Raw genomic sequence first — 15,765 nt, 5'->3', positions numbered from 1 at the left:
ACTGCTTCTCCGTGAGCCAAGAAAGCCACTACTGCATTGCCAACCAGGAGAGCTGAGCCGATGCAAGGCATTCAGGTCACCCTGTTCGGCCAAGAAATAGCATTCTGTCTGGGAGACGGTCCTACCAGTGCATAATCGCTTTATCATGCAGCAGGAATAAAACAGTCGGAAGGCAGGCAGAAGCAGGGTGGGAAGAGCTAGTATTGCTTCTCTAGCAGGGAAGGAGAAGGCCTTCCCATCCCATCAGATGTAGTGACACACAGATCAGATGGAATTACAACCCTTCTCCCCTCCTACCAATTCATCAGAAACAAGACTGTTGCTATCATTAAAAAGAAACACACACACACACACACACACACACACACACACACGAGTACTAAGGGCACCCAAACCATAAGATCTGCAGGAAAGATCAGAAATGGCAGGTGATTTCTCTTGCCTTCTGGGAAGGGGTGATTTATGATCCCTATGTCAGATCAAAGGGCCCTGGATCCATCCAGGGCACCTCAGTTGCAATTTCTGGGCATTTCAAGGTCATCATTCATACAGTGGCTGTCTGTATTATGTTTATCTCGGCCAGAATGATTGAAATGATCGAGGCTAAAATGCAGAGCTATGCTTTTGCTAGGATCAAGGAGGTTGCATGGGTTTGTATGGAAGTTTAGTGGTAGTAATTATCTAAAAGTGGGGCAGGTCCCCGCAGAACCAAACATGACAGCTCTGCTGAGCGTCCACCCAGTGGAGGCATGTCGGAAGGGGAGAAATGGGAAACAGCGTTGGGGAAGGCTGCTCACTGTTGCAGGCTCCTGGGGGCTTCTGAATGCCTTGCCACTGGAGCGGCGGGACAGGTCAAGTTTAACGCACGGTCCTGGGTGGGCGCTGGGAGTGAACCACGCCAAGGCCAAAACTCCAGGGAGCACCTCTTGATTAAGAGAGCAAAAAAGGGCATCAAAGATTTGACATTCATAGCCTGGGACATTCCTTGCTTCAAACGCCGCTGTGTGGACTTCTAATGAATGGTTTTTTCTTTGGTACTGTCTCCAGTCATAATTGTGTGATTTTTTTTTTTTTCCTTTTTGGTCTAGCTATTTGCTAATTTGGGGTTCTAACAATGACTCAGTATCTCTGAGGGAATTGCCCAGAGGAGGGTAATTCAGTTCTCTCATTATACTCAGCGCATTTTAAAGAAACATTTAAATTAAAACATTTCTTTTAAATGCAAGAACCACAGTGCCCATACCCTTGAGGGATTTGGGATAGTAAAGCACCATTTCCAACTAGCAAAAGGACTCTCTAAAGTAAATAATCTGTGCTCAACCGGAACTCACACATGGCAAGGGGTGGCTTTTAGTTATATTCCAGCCCTGGAGAAGAGAATTAAAACCATCCGGCTGTCTCCTGGAACAGAAAGTGGTAAGACTAGGTAAAGGCTGGGAGAGGCTGAAGGCTGGAGGTCAGAAAAGGCAACATCTGTATCATTCATTCTCGAAATGGCAGAGGCTTGTAGACGAAGGCACAGTTCACAGGGACGTCTCTGAGCATGCACGCCAGCCACTAAGCGACAGAAGGAAAGGACTCAGACATGGAGAAAAGCTGACTTTCTGCACAGTCTCTTCTGCACAGACATGGAGAAAAGCTGACTTTCTGCACAGTCTCAAGAGGAAGCAGGGCGGCTTGGGGAGGGGCATCAGCAGTGGGGAGGAAGGTACCTGTGGAGGCCTCGGCAGAGAGCACCGGTGTCCTATAGCCCCGGATCACCCCGTATATGGTGACTCTATAAGGGGTGGCAGCCTTGAGGCCCGGGACATCCACAGCCCGCAGGCTGCCGGGAACCGTGAGGTTCTGAGCTGCCTCCACCCAGTTGGCCTCCTGCACCTGAATGACAAAGTGCTCATAGGCCTGGTCAGTTGTGGTCCAGTTGAGTTTGAGGCCATCCCAGCCAGCCTCGGTCACGGTTAAGTCCCCCAGCTGGGGGAGCTCCTCTGAAGAAGGACAGAGAGGTATTTGTCAGTTCCGCAAACCACAAAAGGAGGAAACCAAACGTCCCACAGCCCAGCTCTAGGGAAGACAGAAGAGGAGTGAGAATTTTTGTGGGTATGTGTGGTCCTTCTTGGTCTCTGGGCGTTTATTTCCAGCTTGAACAGCTGTAACCTGGCCACAGCTTTCTTCAGGAGTTGAAAATGGTCAGAAAGGGGAAGATCCGCATGGTTCATCCTTGAGATGGCAATGCTATCCGGTGGACCACTGAATAAGCCCACCTGGGAGGTCCCTGGGCATGCATGGCCAGAACCTAAAGGGCAGCTGGAAAAGTGGGATTGTGGGTCAGGGTAAGGGGGGTAGGGAGGGTTAAAAGTGCAGGCTTTGCAGGCAGCTGAGCCTTGGTTGGAATTCCAACAATATTTATCCCCCGGGTAGTCTTGAACCTATCACTCAGCTTGTTCCTGAGTCTCACTCTCCTCACCTATATAGGGAGCTGACAGTGCCCTATCATTGGACCGTGTGATGGCTAAATACCATTTATAAAACCCCTGAGTGTCATACCTGACCCACAGTGAGTGCCCAGTAAGTGGCAGCCCAACAAATACACCATTGTTTAGATGCTTCCCCTTGGCACTTCTCAGCCATATTGGAGACAATTATCTGTCTCTTTCATGACTTCACGCTGGAGGGACTGTCTTATTGCTGGCCACCTACTATCGGACTGGCTTTATAAAGTGTACGCTGTCTCAGTCTGGACAAGTCTGCTGTTTTATCTCTGGACTCTACTCGGCTTTCAGGGATCAAATGTTCTGTGCTGGATTCTTGGCTCGGTTCTTTCCCTCCCACCTTCTGCGAGGACTCCGTGCCTGGATAAAGAATGTCTGCATCATGAAGCAAAGCCATTTGTGCAAGATGAGTGCCCACTTTTAGTTAAAAGTGATTATGTTTTGCTCGGTAAATGGTGCATAGCAGGGCCCACTATTTATCTTTCTACCACGTAGGAAGGAAATTCAACGTAGTTCTTTTTGCTGATTTAGGAAGTCTGGATTCTGAACATGGCAAAACCCACTGCTTAGTGGAACACCTCTCAGGATTAAATGCAATCTCTCAGACTTTTCTCTTTAACGGGCTGAAGGGGCCATGGATTCGAAGTTAGAAAAGGAAGTATCTGTAGGGACTTCAGCCACAAAAAAGGTGCGCCCGAGGTACTTATTCTCAGGTATTTCAGGACTCAGTGTACTGTGAGAGTCTGAGCAAACTCAGCCTGTTAGAGGGGCTGATTCAAGCTGTACCACATGACCTTGGTGCTTTTGGGGGGTATCAGTGCAGGAAGGCCCCTCTGCCTCCCTAGCTCACCGAGAAGAGCTGTCCATTTACCTGTCATGAAGTGGGGCAAAAGGAGTTCTGTTGCTCAAAACAAAAGTTTACATACTATAGGTAGAGACCGCTAGCATCCCGCATCCAGATCACATGGGCCTCAAAAACCCTTTTTGCTCATTTGGTCTGCCAACTTTGGTGGATTGTGACATCGCTTTTCTCAGTTTTGGAATTGTGTGTAGTTTCTAGCAAGGACCAAATTTACTTGGTATATGCGAGCAAGAAGAACAATTTATTTGAATTAGGTTATTTGGGTGGTATTATCAAAACACAGGATGTATAGAGAAGGGTATGGACGGAGGGCCCAGCATAAAAACCCTACCAAAAATTTGGCCCATTTGCTCTTTTTAAGGCTGTTTCTAAACACCTCATAAACAGCATAGCATTTCCTATAACAGATGGAACAGCATTATTTCCAGGGAACAAATTGAGATAAATTGTTTTTCCTCCCCAAACTGAATGAAAAACATTGAAGTCAAATGTGGCTGTTCTTTCTTGGAAATGTGCTTGCTGCCCTGAGTATCTGTTAAGGGGAGAGAGGCTCGGACAGTTTCGGCCACAGATGGCCAGATCACTTCAAAGCTTATTCCATAGTGATGTACTACAAGTTGGACGGCAGTCAGTGACTCTGAGGCCACTCGTGATAAGATTTCTCTAGAAAGTTCTGACCTTATTCTTGTGCCACAGCCCTACTGTTTCTGCTATTTTCATTAGGATACGTTGCTACCTGATATATTTACCTATTTGCTGTTCAGTATTTACCACAGGATGGGAACTTTGCTAAGCACTTTTGGTCATGGTTTCATTCACTGCTCAGGACAATGTTCTGAGGTGGGGTATGTTCTCCAAATTGAAGGTGAGAAGAGAAGGCTGAGAAATGTCAAACGACAGACCCAAGAACATCCAGCCAGGAAAGTGGAATTCCAACCCAGACCTCCCTGAGTTCGAACTTGCGTTCGCACTGCCTGTCAGGAATATTGAATAAAACTCTGATGCATGGGGAATGTTCTCGATTCCAAAGAGAGGTTGGCTCAGTCACGTCCCTGGTGTGGAAGGAGGGTCCTATACCTGTGACGGCCTCCACAACAAGGGGTGGAGTGCTGCGGCCTCTGACCTGCCCGTGCAGGGTGGCCGTGTAAGGAGTTCCGGCCCTGAGGCCTGGGATGTCCACGGAGCGCAGGCTGCCAGGAACCGTGAGACTGTGAGCTCCCTTGGCCTGGTCAGCCTCCTGGATCTCAATGATAAACTGCTCACAGATCCCATCGGGGGCAGTCCAGTCCAGACTGAGGCCATCCCAGTGGACCGCAGTCACTGTGAGGTTTCCCAGATCTGGAACCTCCTCTGCATGAGGACACAGAGTTGCTGAGTTACTAAAAAAAGGTAATTGCATGCCGGGGTTCAGGTAAGATGACACTTTGGTTGAGGTTGGGATGAGTTGTCTGGTTAGTGTTGATTACAGATGCATGACCTACAGCAGGTGTTGAGCACACTCTCTCTGACTATTGGCACTAAAGCCAGGGTTTTTCTCTTCAGTCTCTGGGAATGAAAGATAGTTCTAGGAATTGTTCATAACTTCCATTCTTAACATATAAATGGGGCTTTGGGGAATCTTGGTGTGTTCTTAAAATGAGCTCAGACCCCTTTTTTTCCACTTGCAAACTGTGCTTTCCAATTCCTTAGCTATTATGACTGAAACTTGCTTTGAAAGAAAAGCCACCTCTCACTTTTGTAAGGGAAGAGTAGGTGGAATTTTCCATGGAATTGGCTACCACGCTAGACTACGACTTGGCCAAATAAGGGATGTGACATTTGGAGGGAAGCAGGGATGATTCACCGGTATTCCCCAGTGGGGCTGGGGCTGAGCCCAGCTTACAGCAGGAAGAGTTCTGATCTGTCCCAAGCAGAGACACAGGGAGGAAGCAGAGTAATGAGCTAGTCTGGAATACCTGTCAAGACTTCAACAGAGAGAGGAGGCGTGCTGAAGTCCTGCGTGACCCCACGGATGGTGACGCTATAATGAGTGGCTGCTTTGAGCCCGGGCAGGTCCACGGACCTCAGTCCCCCTGGGACTGTGAGGTTCTGGGCTGCCTCTACCGTGTCAGTCTCCTGCACCTGAATGAAAAACTGTTCATAGGCTCCTTCCGGAGCAGTCCAGTTGAGTCTGAGGGCATCCCAGCCCACCTCGGACACCGTGACCTCTCCCAAACTGGGAGCTTCCCCTGGAGAAGGACAAAGAATGGAGTTTAATGATCAAATCACGCACAGCAAGATTCAGGGAATCTTGGACACCAGAGTAGGCTTTAGATTACTTAAAAATATAGGACTGTCTTTAGATAAACATGCATCATGCAGCTTCCTGAATTCGAGAAATAGAGCAAAGAACATGAGGTATAGAAAAATATTTGTCATCTTATTTTATTCAAGAATTGCCCCAACCTTCAGTGGGCAGGGAGATTAATTTTCTGATTTTTTCCTTTCCTTTTAAATATAATGCCTTCACATCCCTTACCAGGAGGGAGTCTGTTTGCGAAGCTAAAGATCCCTGCCACTGGGGCTGTGTGGATAGTCCCCAGGCAGGGCTCTGCACAACCCCAAAGGGTGTGGTTCACATAGGGTGCAGTGTCAAAGGTGCCCCTGGAGTCGTACAGCCTGACGGCTCCCCTTTATTAGACACCACAGTGCTATAACTTGGGGCAGAAGAAGTCCATTCAAAAGTGAGTTGTGTCTGATGATCCGTGGGTAGTTTCCTGTTAGGGACAACAGAAGCTAGAAACGGAAGAGTGAGAGAGAGGTACCTGTGGAGGCCTCGGCAGAGAGCACCGGTGTCCTATAGTCCCGGATCACCCCATAGATGGTGACTCTATAGGGGGTGGCCGCCTTGAGGCCCGGGACGTCCACAGCCCGCAGGCTGCCAGGAACCGTGAGGTTCTGAGCTGCCTCCATCCTGTGGGCCTCCTGCACCTGAATGACAAAGTGCTCATAGGCCTGGTCAGCTGCGGTCCAGTTGAGTTTGAGGCCATCCCAGCCAGCCTCGGTCACGGTGAGGTTTTCCAGTTCAGGGGCATGGCCTGAATAATGACAGAGATGGGTCAGTTAAACTGTTCCTCAAACCCCTTTCCTTCTGGGAACCCAGAAATGGCAAACCCATTACCAGTGCTGAAAGGTCTGTGGTGGGGGCTGGGGCGGGGCTGAGCGCCAGGTTTCTCTCACTGCATCCCCTAGTGCTGCTGTCGACATCAAAACATCAACAGAAAACTCAATATAATACTTATTTTGCCCTGTTGCCTCTTTGGGTGTGTCTTTTGGAAATGGTATTTTCCTACTGACCAGTGTCCTGTGGATCTAGAAAACTCTACACATCCATGTTAGTAGTGCTCTAGGCTTCAGTTTCCATTTTGGAAAGTGTCTGTCATCATAAGGATGACATCATAAGGAACAGCCTCTGGCTATTCTCAGGATTTTTGGTCTAAGCTGCTCAGCCTTCTGTATTTTGAGAAAATTGGCTCTTATTAATTCCCTTCCTTTTCATGCTTCCTCAATCTCGTCTGGGAGGTTTGTTTTGTAGTCTCTATGCTGAGATTTTTGTCAGTTTCCAGGGCGCAAGTCAGTTTACATAAAACCACTTCAGGAAGAGCAGAGATAAATTAACACGGTCCAAGTAAGGCTGTACTGAGGAAGGGGAGGAGTCTTTGCAAAACCGTCCCTTACTGGAGAGAAAGACTAAGGCCTGGGACAAACAGAGCTTATCAAGCTCAATTAAAACCAAAGGTGCCATCTTCATTCATCTCCTGAACACACAAAGTACAGCAATAACACCTGTCTGCATATGCCTTCCCGGTGATAATTTGCCCAGGGCTGAGTTTAAGTGGGCTTTGCGTGACCTCAGAAGAAAGGATTTTCTCTGGAAATGGATCCTGTAAACAGAGCAAGAACTGCCTCGAGCTCATTTAAAAGAACAAATGTTTCTCTATTTATGCCTCCCATTGGCTACTGGTTTCAAAAGAGCCCCATGTGCGCGTTAAAGCACGCTCCTAACCTGAAAATCCTAGCTTGATTGGATTGAAGATATCCTTTCTGAGGGAAAAATGTTTCTTTTCAAGAATCTATTTAATTCAGACTTTTCCAAGTTCTGGGAAAAGTTCTTCCTGGGGCGCCTGGGTGGCTCAGTTGGTTGGGCGACTGCCTTCAGCTCAGGTCATGATCCCGGGGTCCTGGGATCGAGCCCCGCATCGGGCTCCCTGCTTGGCCAGAAGGCTGCTTCTCCCTCTCCCACTCCCCCTGCTTGTGTTCCCTCTCACGCTCTCTCTCTCTGTCAATTAAATAAATAAATAAAATCTTTTAAAAAAAAAAGTTCTTCCTTAATGTTTCATATTGACAAAGCTTGCACTCCTGCAAATCTTGTTTGATCTGGAACAGGGGTCTGCAAACTATGATCTGAGCGTCAAATCTGGCCTGCTCCCTATTTTGGTAAGGAACTGCTAACAACAGTTTTTATATTTTTTAATGGTTGGGGCAAAAATCCAAAAAGAAGAATGTTTCATGATATATGAAAATACAAATGAAATCCAAATTTTGGTGTGTAAATAAAGTTTTATTGGAGGGGCGCCTGGGTGGCTCAGTCATTAAGCGTCTGCCTTCGGCTCGGGTCATGATCCCTGGGATCGAGCCCCGCGTCGGGCTCCCTGCTCGGCCAGAAGCCTGCTTCTCCCTCTCCCACTCCCCCTGCTTGTGTTCCCTCTCTCACTGTGTCTCTCTCTGTCAAATAAATAAATAAAATCTTTTTTTTTTTTAAAAGAAAGTTTTATTGGAACATAGCCCATGCTTGTTCATTCATGTGTTATTGATGGCTGCTTTTATGCTAAAGGCACCCTTGAATAGTTGTGACAGAAAGCTTATGGCCTGAAAAGTCTAAAATATTTACTATCTGGCCCTTTACAGAAAATGCTGGCCATACCTCATCTTGAACTACATTCTACGGGCTCCTCATATAACCCAAATTCATGCCCTGAAGCTCACCCGAAGCAGTTCTTAACCATACAAATGTGATTGTGATGAGAAAGAGAGGACTCAATACATCTCATTTGGGGAAAAGAAGGGGAGAGTCAGCCATCCTTAAACCCACTGGCCCTTGTGAGGCCAAGAGCAGTGCTCCAGATGTAACAGTCATCATCCTTGACCTTAGTATTTAAGCACAACTAAAATCAGGAGTGTGTCCTTTTCAAATATTCTAGTAGTTCTCATGCATGATCTAGGACAAAAACCAATCTAGGCAACTCTTTAAGCTTAAGGAAATCAATCCTATCATCCACAAATGCCCCCTATGACTCATTCAACTTTTCTCTTTTTTTCTCCTCCCGCTGTCAGAACTGCTTGTCAGGAACTTGGATGGCATGGACAATTTTCCTCTTTATGTGAATTAAGTCCTTGTCTTTCCTTATCAGCTAACTGCTTTTTTAGCTGTCTCTCTAATTCAGACATAAAGCCTTTTTTTTTCCCCCTCATGAAAACAATGTCAAAAACCATTGTTGCAGGACAGGTGAGGAGAGTAACCTACCTGGGGCAGGGAGAAGTGGCTTATGGATGGTTTCTGAAAGCTCTTGCAGTAAAGATGGACAGAGAGAGAACAGGAGGGGATGCGCAGCGGGAACTATGTCTTCCTGAGGAGAACCATCTTTTCTCTTTGGATCGGCTTCTTTTTCTATGTCGCTGACACTATTATACGACACACCCCTCATGCCCTGCTTCTTCCGTTCTTTTCACAGAGTGATTTTCACATAACGTCATGTTGCTCAGTAAATAGTAATAATCAGGGTGATATTTCTACCAAAACCTTTGACTATTCTTCTATTTTTTTTTTTTTTTGATAAGCAGGTCAAGAAAGAGTATCAGTTTATCTTGAGTGAGCCGTGCTGTGACTGTTTCTTTCATGAGTGCTGCTGGTGCCCCCCCACCCCATCCTTTCACTAAACAAATGCTAGTCATTAAGTAAGAGGTGTAACTTAAATGAATGGAATTGATAGATAAATTGAAGGGAAAGAGATAATTATGAAATTAGAGGGAATGATATGAATAAAAATACAGTGGGCAATAGCAGAGGTGGGGACTAAGAAGTTTCACACAAATGCAGACTCTCCATTTCAACAGCAAATGACACACTGTTGGCCTTACCGTCCAGAAGCCCAGTGTTTCCGCTGTAGAGTTCCACGCTGCATTTCTTGGCATTTCTTTATGAAAAGGCTGTTGTCTTTTTCTTACAGCTGTGCACTGGCATCTACCCTCTGAACAATGTCAGTGGGCCTGGGAAATCAGAATTTGAAATCCCATTTCTATGCTCATGGGGGGTTGACCAGCTGGCCTGGAGGAATTTCTGGCTGTGCCAACTTTAAATCTTCAGATATGCCAACTTTAAATCTTCCACCATCTTGTAGATGGTAATTACCAAATGCTAGCTGATTAGGAATTCACTTTCAGTGTTCACTGATGGAAGAGAGTGATTCTCCGACAGCAGGTGGATGGCCAAATTCAAGCCTGAGGACCCCACAGGGTAGATTTAATTGCTTTGATCTCATCTTGTAAAGTCAAGATAATTAAAATTAAAAGCCTTGCCTGCCTGAAAACTTTTCAGTGACTCTTTATCACTGTCAAGAATGGAGTCCAAGCCCCTTAGCACGATATTCACTGCCCTCTGATGATGTCTCCAACCCCACACCTTGCTGTTCTCTCGCTCCATCACAGAGCAGGACTGGACAGCTTGTGTTTCACTAATACGAAGTTGCTCATGCCTGGGAACTTCTCACATGCTGTTCCTCCTGCTGGAAACGTCATTACCCCCTTCTGTACTTCCTTTCTTCTTTTCCTCTTTGAGGACTCAGCCAAGTGTCATGTCTTCCAAAAAGCCTTCTCTTATATCCTTCTTTCCCTTTGCTCAGGTCTGGAATGGGTCCTTGTTTCTGCTCTCATCGCTTCCCAAACTTCCCTCTAAAACAGGCCAGTTATGTTCTTATAATTTTGGTTTTGGTTCTCTCTTTCTCATTGCAATGTGCATCATGTGCGCCTTCCTGTTCTATACAGACACCAGCACTGCCTGACCCATAGCAGTTAAGTAACGAATATATGTTGGATGGTTAAATATTTGAATAAATTCGGTTTGCTCCATGAATAAATCAAAATGGCATCACAGCAGAATGTTCCCCATTACCTGCAGCTGTGACTATAAGCAAAATTACACCTCTCTGCTTCCCAAACTCATGAGAATTACTGGGGTATCACTGTTGAGTCTTATGCTGGTATGGAAAGATGCTTTATTGGCCTTGTGTTTTACATATTCTCTCTGCTTTATGTCCCTACTGCTCACAGCAAATTCATGGCCTCCACTTTAAGCAGGGTTTCATTGAGTTTATCAAAATACAAATGCAGGGGGTGGGGCATAGGGGAGATGCCTGGCACACACTAATTTTCCTCAACTTTAATGGGATTCTACCTTTCTCTCTCTTTCCTTCTCCCTCCCTCCCTCTCTTTATCTTCCCTTTCCTTTCTCCTTCCCTCCTTTCCTTCCTTCCTTTTCTATCTAGAGTAAGCTTAACTGAAGACAACAGAGTAACTTCCCTTCCCTTAGTCCTAAACAGAGAGAATTTGGGCTGTTAATGCAGAAGTAGAAGGAAAAGACCATGAGATTCAATGGAAACAATACCACTCTGGAGTAGCTGGGGTTCCCAAATCCTCATGAAGCACCTATCTTGTGCTTGGCTGTGTCTAAGGCACAGGGGATGACGCAGCACTGGATAAAGGAGAAAGAGTCTTTATATTCTGGTCAGTAGTAGGAGGCAGGTCATAGGTAAATAAATCAACTACTGAATAATATCAGGCCAGATAAGTGTCATGAGGAACTCTGCAGTAGCATGAAGGGGTAAATTGGGATGGAAACACCATTTCAGACTAGTGGCCAGAGAAGTCTACTGAGAAATCACTTGAGTGGAATAGAATGAGGGAGATGCCAATGAATAACTGGGAGAGAAGTGGTATTTAGATAGCAGGAATAGCATGTGCAAATGCCCTGAGGTAGGAGCAGGCTTGGCATACTCAAGGAACAGCAGGAAGGCCAGGGTGACCCGGGTGAAATGAACAAGGGGACAAATGGTGGGAGCGAGGTCAGAGAGATCGGAAGGGGCAGATTCTGTGGGGCCATGTAGGCTGTGGTAGGGTCTTTGGATTTTATTTCAGGTGTGATGGGCAGCTGGCTTACGCATACTTTTAATCTGATTCTGCGTCAAGGAAAAAGTTTGCCCGTTGGCTCAATTCCATGGCTAGAGCTCTGGAATTCCCTGGGGAGAAAATGCTTTGGGGGCAGCCAATTCCACATCTCTGTAAGACCCACGGATAATGAGCAGCACTTTGCAGACTTCTGCCATTAAGAATTTAGTGATGGGGGAGTGCCTGGGTGGCTCAGTTGGTTAAGCGACTGCCTTCGGCTCAGGTCATGATTAGGGAGTCCCGGGATCGAGTCCCGCATCGGGCTCCCTGCTCAGCAGGGAGTCTGCTTCTCCCTCTGACCCTCCCCTCTCTCATGTTCTCTCTCTCTCTCATTCTCTCTCTCAAGTAAATAAATAAAATCTTTAAAAAAAAAAAAAAGAATCTAGTGATGGGGCCACCTGGGTGGCACTGTCGACTGAGCATCTAACTCTTGGTTTTAGCTCAGGTCATGATCTCAAGATTGTGGGATCCAGCCCTGTGTCGGGCTCTGTGCTCAGCGTGGAGTCTCCTTGAGATTCTGTCTCCCTCTACCCCTCCTGCTCATACTCTCTCTCTCAAATAAATAAATAAATCTTTAAAGAAAAGAAATGATAAAAAAAAAGAATCTAGTGATACAGAACAGGGGAGTCCCTTTCTTCTGAGGTTTGAACATCTCAAACCTCAGGCCCTTTGGTTTGACATCTCGGGACTCAAAACCACATGGTACACTTGCCCAAGAGCTCCCATGGGATCTGTTTCTTTTTTCTTTCCATATGTACAAGGCCAAGTGCCTGTACTTGTACTTATTTCCATAATCCACAACACAGCCCTGTTTGCCTTTATGTGTTTGTGCAAAAGTTTCCACCCATTTTAAGCCTTTCCTGATGCTCAGAAATCATCCTGTGCTCCTGCTGCACCCTCTGTACCCCCAGCTCTGGCAAGCGGAGTGTAGTGTTGTTGTCTGTCAGTCTGTGTATCAGCAAGTTCCCTGGCAGCACAGATCTGTCCTAACTGATCTAGTGTCCACGGAACTTTGTGCACGGAGCTCAGCGGTAAGCATTACTGGTTAAGTAACGCAGAAGACTTGAAAAGATAGAATTCGAGAGACAGAAAGAGATGTCCACCTCACTTCTAATGAAATAAAACTGTCCTATGGAAAAAGCCCTAGGGAAAAATATTCTGGAGACTACGGGGGAAGAGCCAATTAAACGGAGTCTGCGTATTTCTCCTGAAATGAAGGACGTCTTTAAACAGACAACATGATTTTTTTGGAAACCGTATTAAGGATGTGTGGCTGGGGAAATGAAACCACTGAGTCTTTGGGATGCCAAAACTGGGCTCTTAGTCAGAGACAAAGTAATTCCAGCCTGTGGTTCACTTGAAAGCTTTCATCTTCCTGAGCCGCTGAGGCCTGGGGCTTCCCCACTGGAGATGGGAGATAACCTCGCTACAGCCAGAGGGTAAAATGAGTAGAAATAGGAAAGTCTTTGATATAGCATATGTCAAACTCAGGGAAAGGTGAAGAGAGAGAGAGAGAAGAGGAAGAGGAGAGGAAGTAGAAAGAAAGAAGAGAAAGAAATGTCTTCTGTCTTGTTTTTCAGATTCATGTGCTGTTCCTTGACACCTTGTGATAAACTTATGTTTATAAAGTGGAAACATTCAAATCTCTACCACAGACTTATTTCTTCTGGATTCTGTTTTGCCCCTCCCTTATCTAGGATTGAACTGTCCCTCCAGAACACCCTTGATGCTCATCTCATAGCCGGGTGGGAAGCAGTACATGCACAGAGGCCATCAAATTACCACTTGAACTCACTTTAGACTCCCTGAAGAGGCTGCTCTTTGTCTACCAAATATCCCTTCTCTCTCTCTTATAAACCACCACAATTTCATGTGGGCAGCAACAAGATGAGCCAGTAGACTACCTTTCCTAGACTTGCTTATAGTGTGGAGTGGCCCATGAAATATGAGTAGAAGTCAAAGGTGAGGTTTCCAGAAAGACTCATCTAGGAGGTACTCCTTCTTGGTTTTGGTTCTTCCTCCTTCAGGCTGCCTAGAATACAGATGTGAGGGCTGTACTGTGGCAGCCATATTGTGACAAGGAAGTGACTCTGGGAATGGAGCCGAGGACTAAGAATGGTGGAACAGAAAAAGAGAAGGAGCCCAAGTCCCTGATAACTTGAAACTGCTATGCCAGGCCTGGACCACCTGGCCTCAGATTTACCTTATGAGAAGAAACCAACTTCCATTTTGTTGAAGTGACTGTTTTTTGAGTTCTCTGTTATTTGCAGGGGAAGGTACTCATAAATGATAAAGAGTCTTCAAGGTCTCTCCAGATTTGCCCATCACCACAACCCCTTTTCTGCTTATTGAGATTGAGTTAGACTAACATCTCTGCCATGACACTTTCTCTGGCTGCCCTTGATTCTCCCAATCACCCCCTTTCCTTGATGGCGCTCCATCTAACATTCTGATATCTAGTCTTCCCCACGGACAGTGAGCAGGAGCACATGAGTGAAAATAACAATGCTAAGTACGTGACCCACTTTCCCCTCAAATACCAGCACACTATGTAGTCAGTGGGTTCTCAATAAAGACTAATTAAATTGAGACTAAAGACTATTACTTGTCAAGCCCTGAAGAAGTAACATTTTTCACCTATACCACTTGAATAGTTTGGGGCCACAATTCTATACACATATTTTTCATATTGGAAGAATGGATTTTTTTTTTTTTTGATTATTTTTTCAACTTAGCCACTGAGGAACTGGGGCAGCAGGTATGAGGAACAGGATATTTGGGCTAGAAGGAACACCGGAGATCAGAATTTAGCTGTCATGGAAAAACCACGTTCGCCTCTTAAAGTCTAGGAGAAAAGAGAAAATGAGGAGGGCGCTGTGCAAGCCTCAAAGGATCATGCAACTTTTCAGGCAACCTTAGAGGGAAGCAAAAGACCTGGAATAAAAACATTTAGTGGAATGGGTGCCTGGCTGGCTCAGTCGGTGGAACACGTGACTCTTGATCTTGGGGTCATGAGTTCAAGCCCCATGTTACGTGTAGAGATTACTAAATAATAATAATAATAACGATAAATAAACTTAAAAAACATTTAGTAGGAAATAACCAAAGAATTATTACCAACACATTGGTACTCTTGAAAAAAAAAAGAGGAAAGTAAATTGTTAGGCTAAAGAGGGAGGACAAAAAATAAACAATTTAAAAGACTCTGTAAAATGCACAAAATTAATTAAAAAAAAAAAAGAACCAAAGACAAATGCAAACCCTGATGCTTTAAGTTCTCCTAAGAAGAAATATTTTAAAAACGCTAGTGATTTCCCAAAAAAAGACTTTGCTGAATCAGTTGACAGAGGAAAAGAGAAGTAAGTAGCTCCTTCAAAGTGCTATGCAGAGAAAGTTGTGCGTATTCCCACCTGGCTTTCCCTCATGGAGACAGCCTGACTTACCGGTCTGCAAACCTCAGAATCAACAGAGAGTCTGGAGGGAGCTCAGAGGCTGACCTCACCTGTGGATGCCTTTACTCGTGCGGGTTTGCTCTTGTGCCTTCCCTTCTCCGCGGTGAGGAGGATGCTGTATTCCTTCCCGGGTTCCAGGCCTCTCAAGACATAGGAGGTGGTGTCTCTCGGAAGTTTCACCTCCACTGGCTGGCCCGAGGGCAGGCTGTAGTTGAGGCGGTAATGGTCAAACTTGGCCAAAGGCCTCCTCCAGAGCAGGGTCAGGTTGGTCTCCGTGGTTTCAGAAACCCGCAGGTCCTTGGGTGTGTCCATGTCTGGGAGGAAAGCAGAGAGATGAACAGGCCTCAGGCTGGGAGGCAGGGCTGCTTTTGGGGCTGAAAGGCAGCTCTGGACTAGCATCCCAGCTCTGCCCTACAGGGGCTGTGTGACTGCAGGTGACTTTCCCGTCTGGGTCTGTTTTCACCTCTCTAAGATGCCATGGGACAGTGCCTCATTGGAGTTTTGGAAGATTAAAAAGAATAGAGTGGTCTATATCCACACCATGAAATACTACTCAGTTAAAAGCATCTAAAAAGAACTGACTGTTGACACAGAAACAATCTGAGTAGACCTCAAGAGAATTATACTGAGTGAAAAATCCTATCTCTGCAGGTTGCATTCTCTGTATGATTCCTTATATGTAGCATTCTTGAAATAACATTAC

The 15,765-nt window shown here is 45.9% G+C and overlaps 1 protein-coding gene across 16 annotated transcripts in view; it reads right to left on the bottom strand.

Moving 5' to 3' along the window:
* Positions 1-15,765, bottom strand: part of TNC (tenascin C) — a 92,101-nt gene that overhangs the window by 33,518 nt on the left and 42,818 nt on the right. For 7 of the 16 annotated variants that reach the window (XM_035723435.1, XM_035723433.1, XM_035723432.1 and 4 more), the window contains 5 exons: positions 15,113-15,376; positions 6,156-6,428; positions 5,307-5,579; positions 4,429-4,701; positions 1,713-1,985 (listed from right to left, as the gene is read on the bottom strand). In XM_035723435.1, the coding sequence (XP_035579328.1) occupies positions 1,713-1,985; positions 4,429-4,701; positions 5,307-5,579; positions 6,156-6,428; positions 15,113-15,376 (1,356 nt within the window). The remainder of the gene's footprint in view (positions 1-1,712; positions 1,986-4,428; positions 4,702-5,306; positions 5,580-6,155; positions 6,429-15,112; positions 15,377-15,765) is intronic. The other 9 variants (XM_035723436.1, XM_035723442.1, XM_035723444.1 and 6 more) reach the window with 4 other exon arrangements.

The sequence above is a fragment of the Zalophus californianus genome, chromosome 13 (genome assembly GCF_009762305.2).
Source record: "Zalophus californianus isolate mZalCal1 chromosome 13, mZalCal1.pri.v2, whole genome shotgun sequence".
NCBI classification, from domain to species: Eukaryota; Metazoa; Chordata; class Mammalia; order Carnivora; family Otariidae; genus Zalophus; species Zalophus californianus.
Note: the sequence above shows the minus strand (reverse complement) of the source record. Positions and strands in the feature narration are given on the sequence as shown.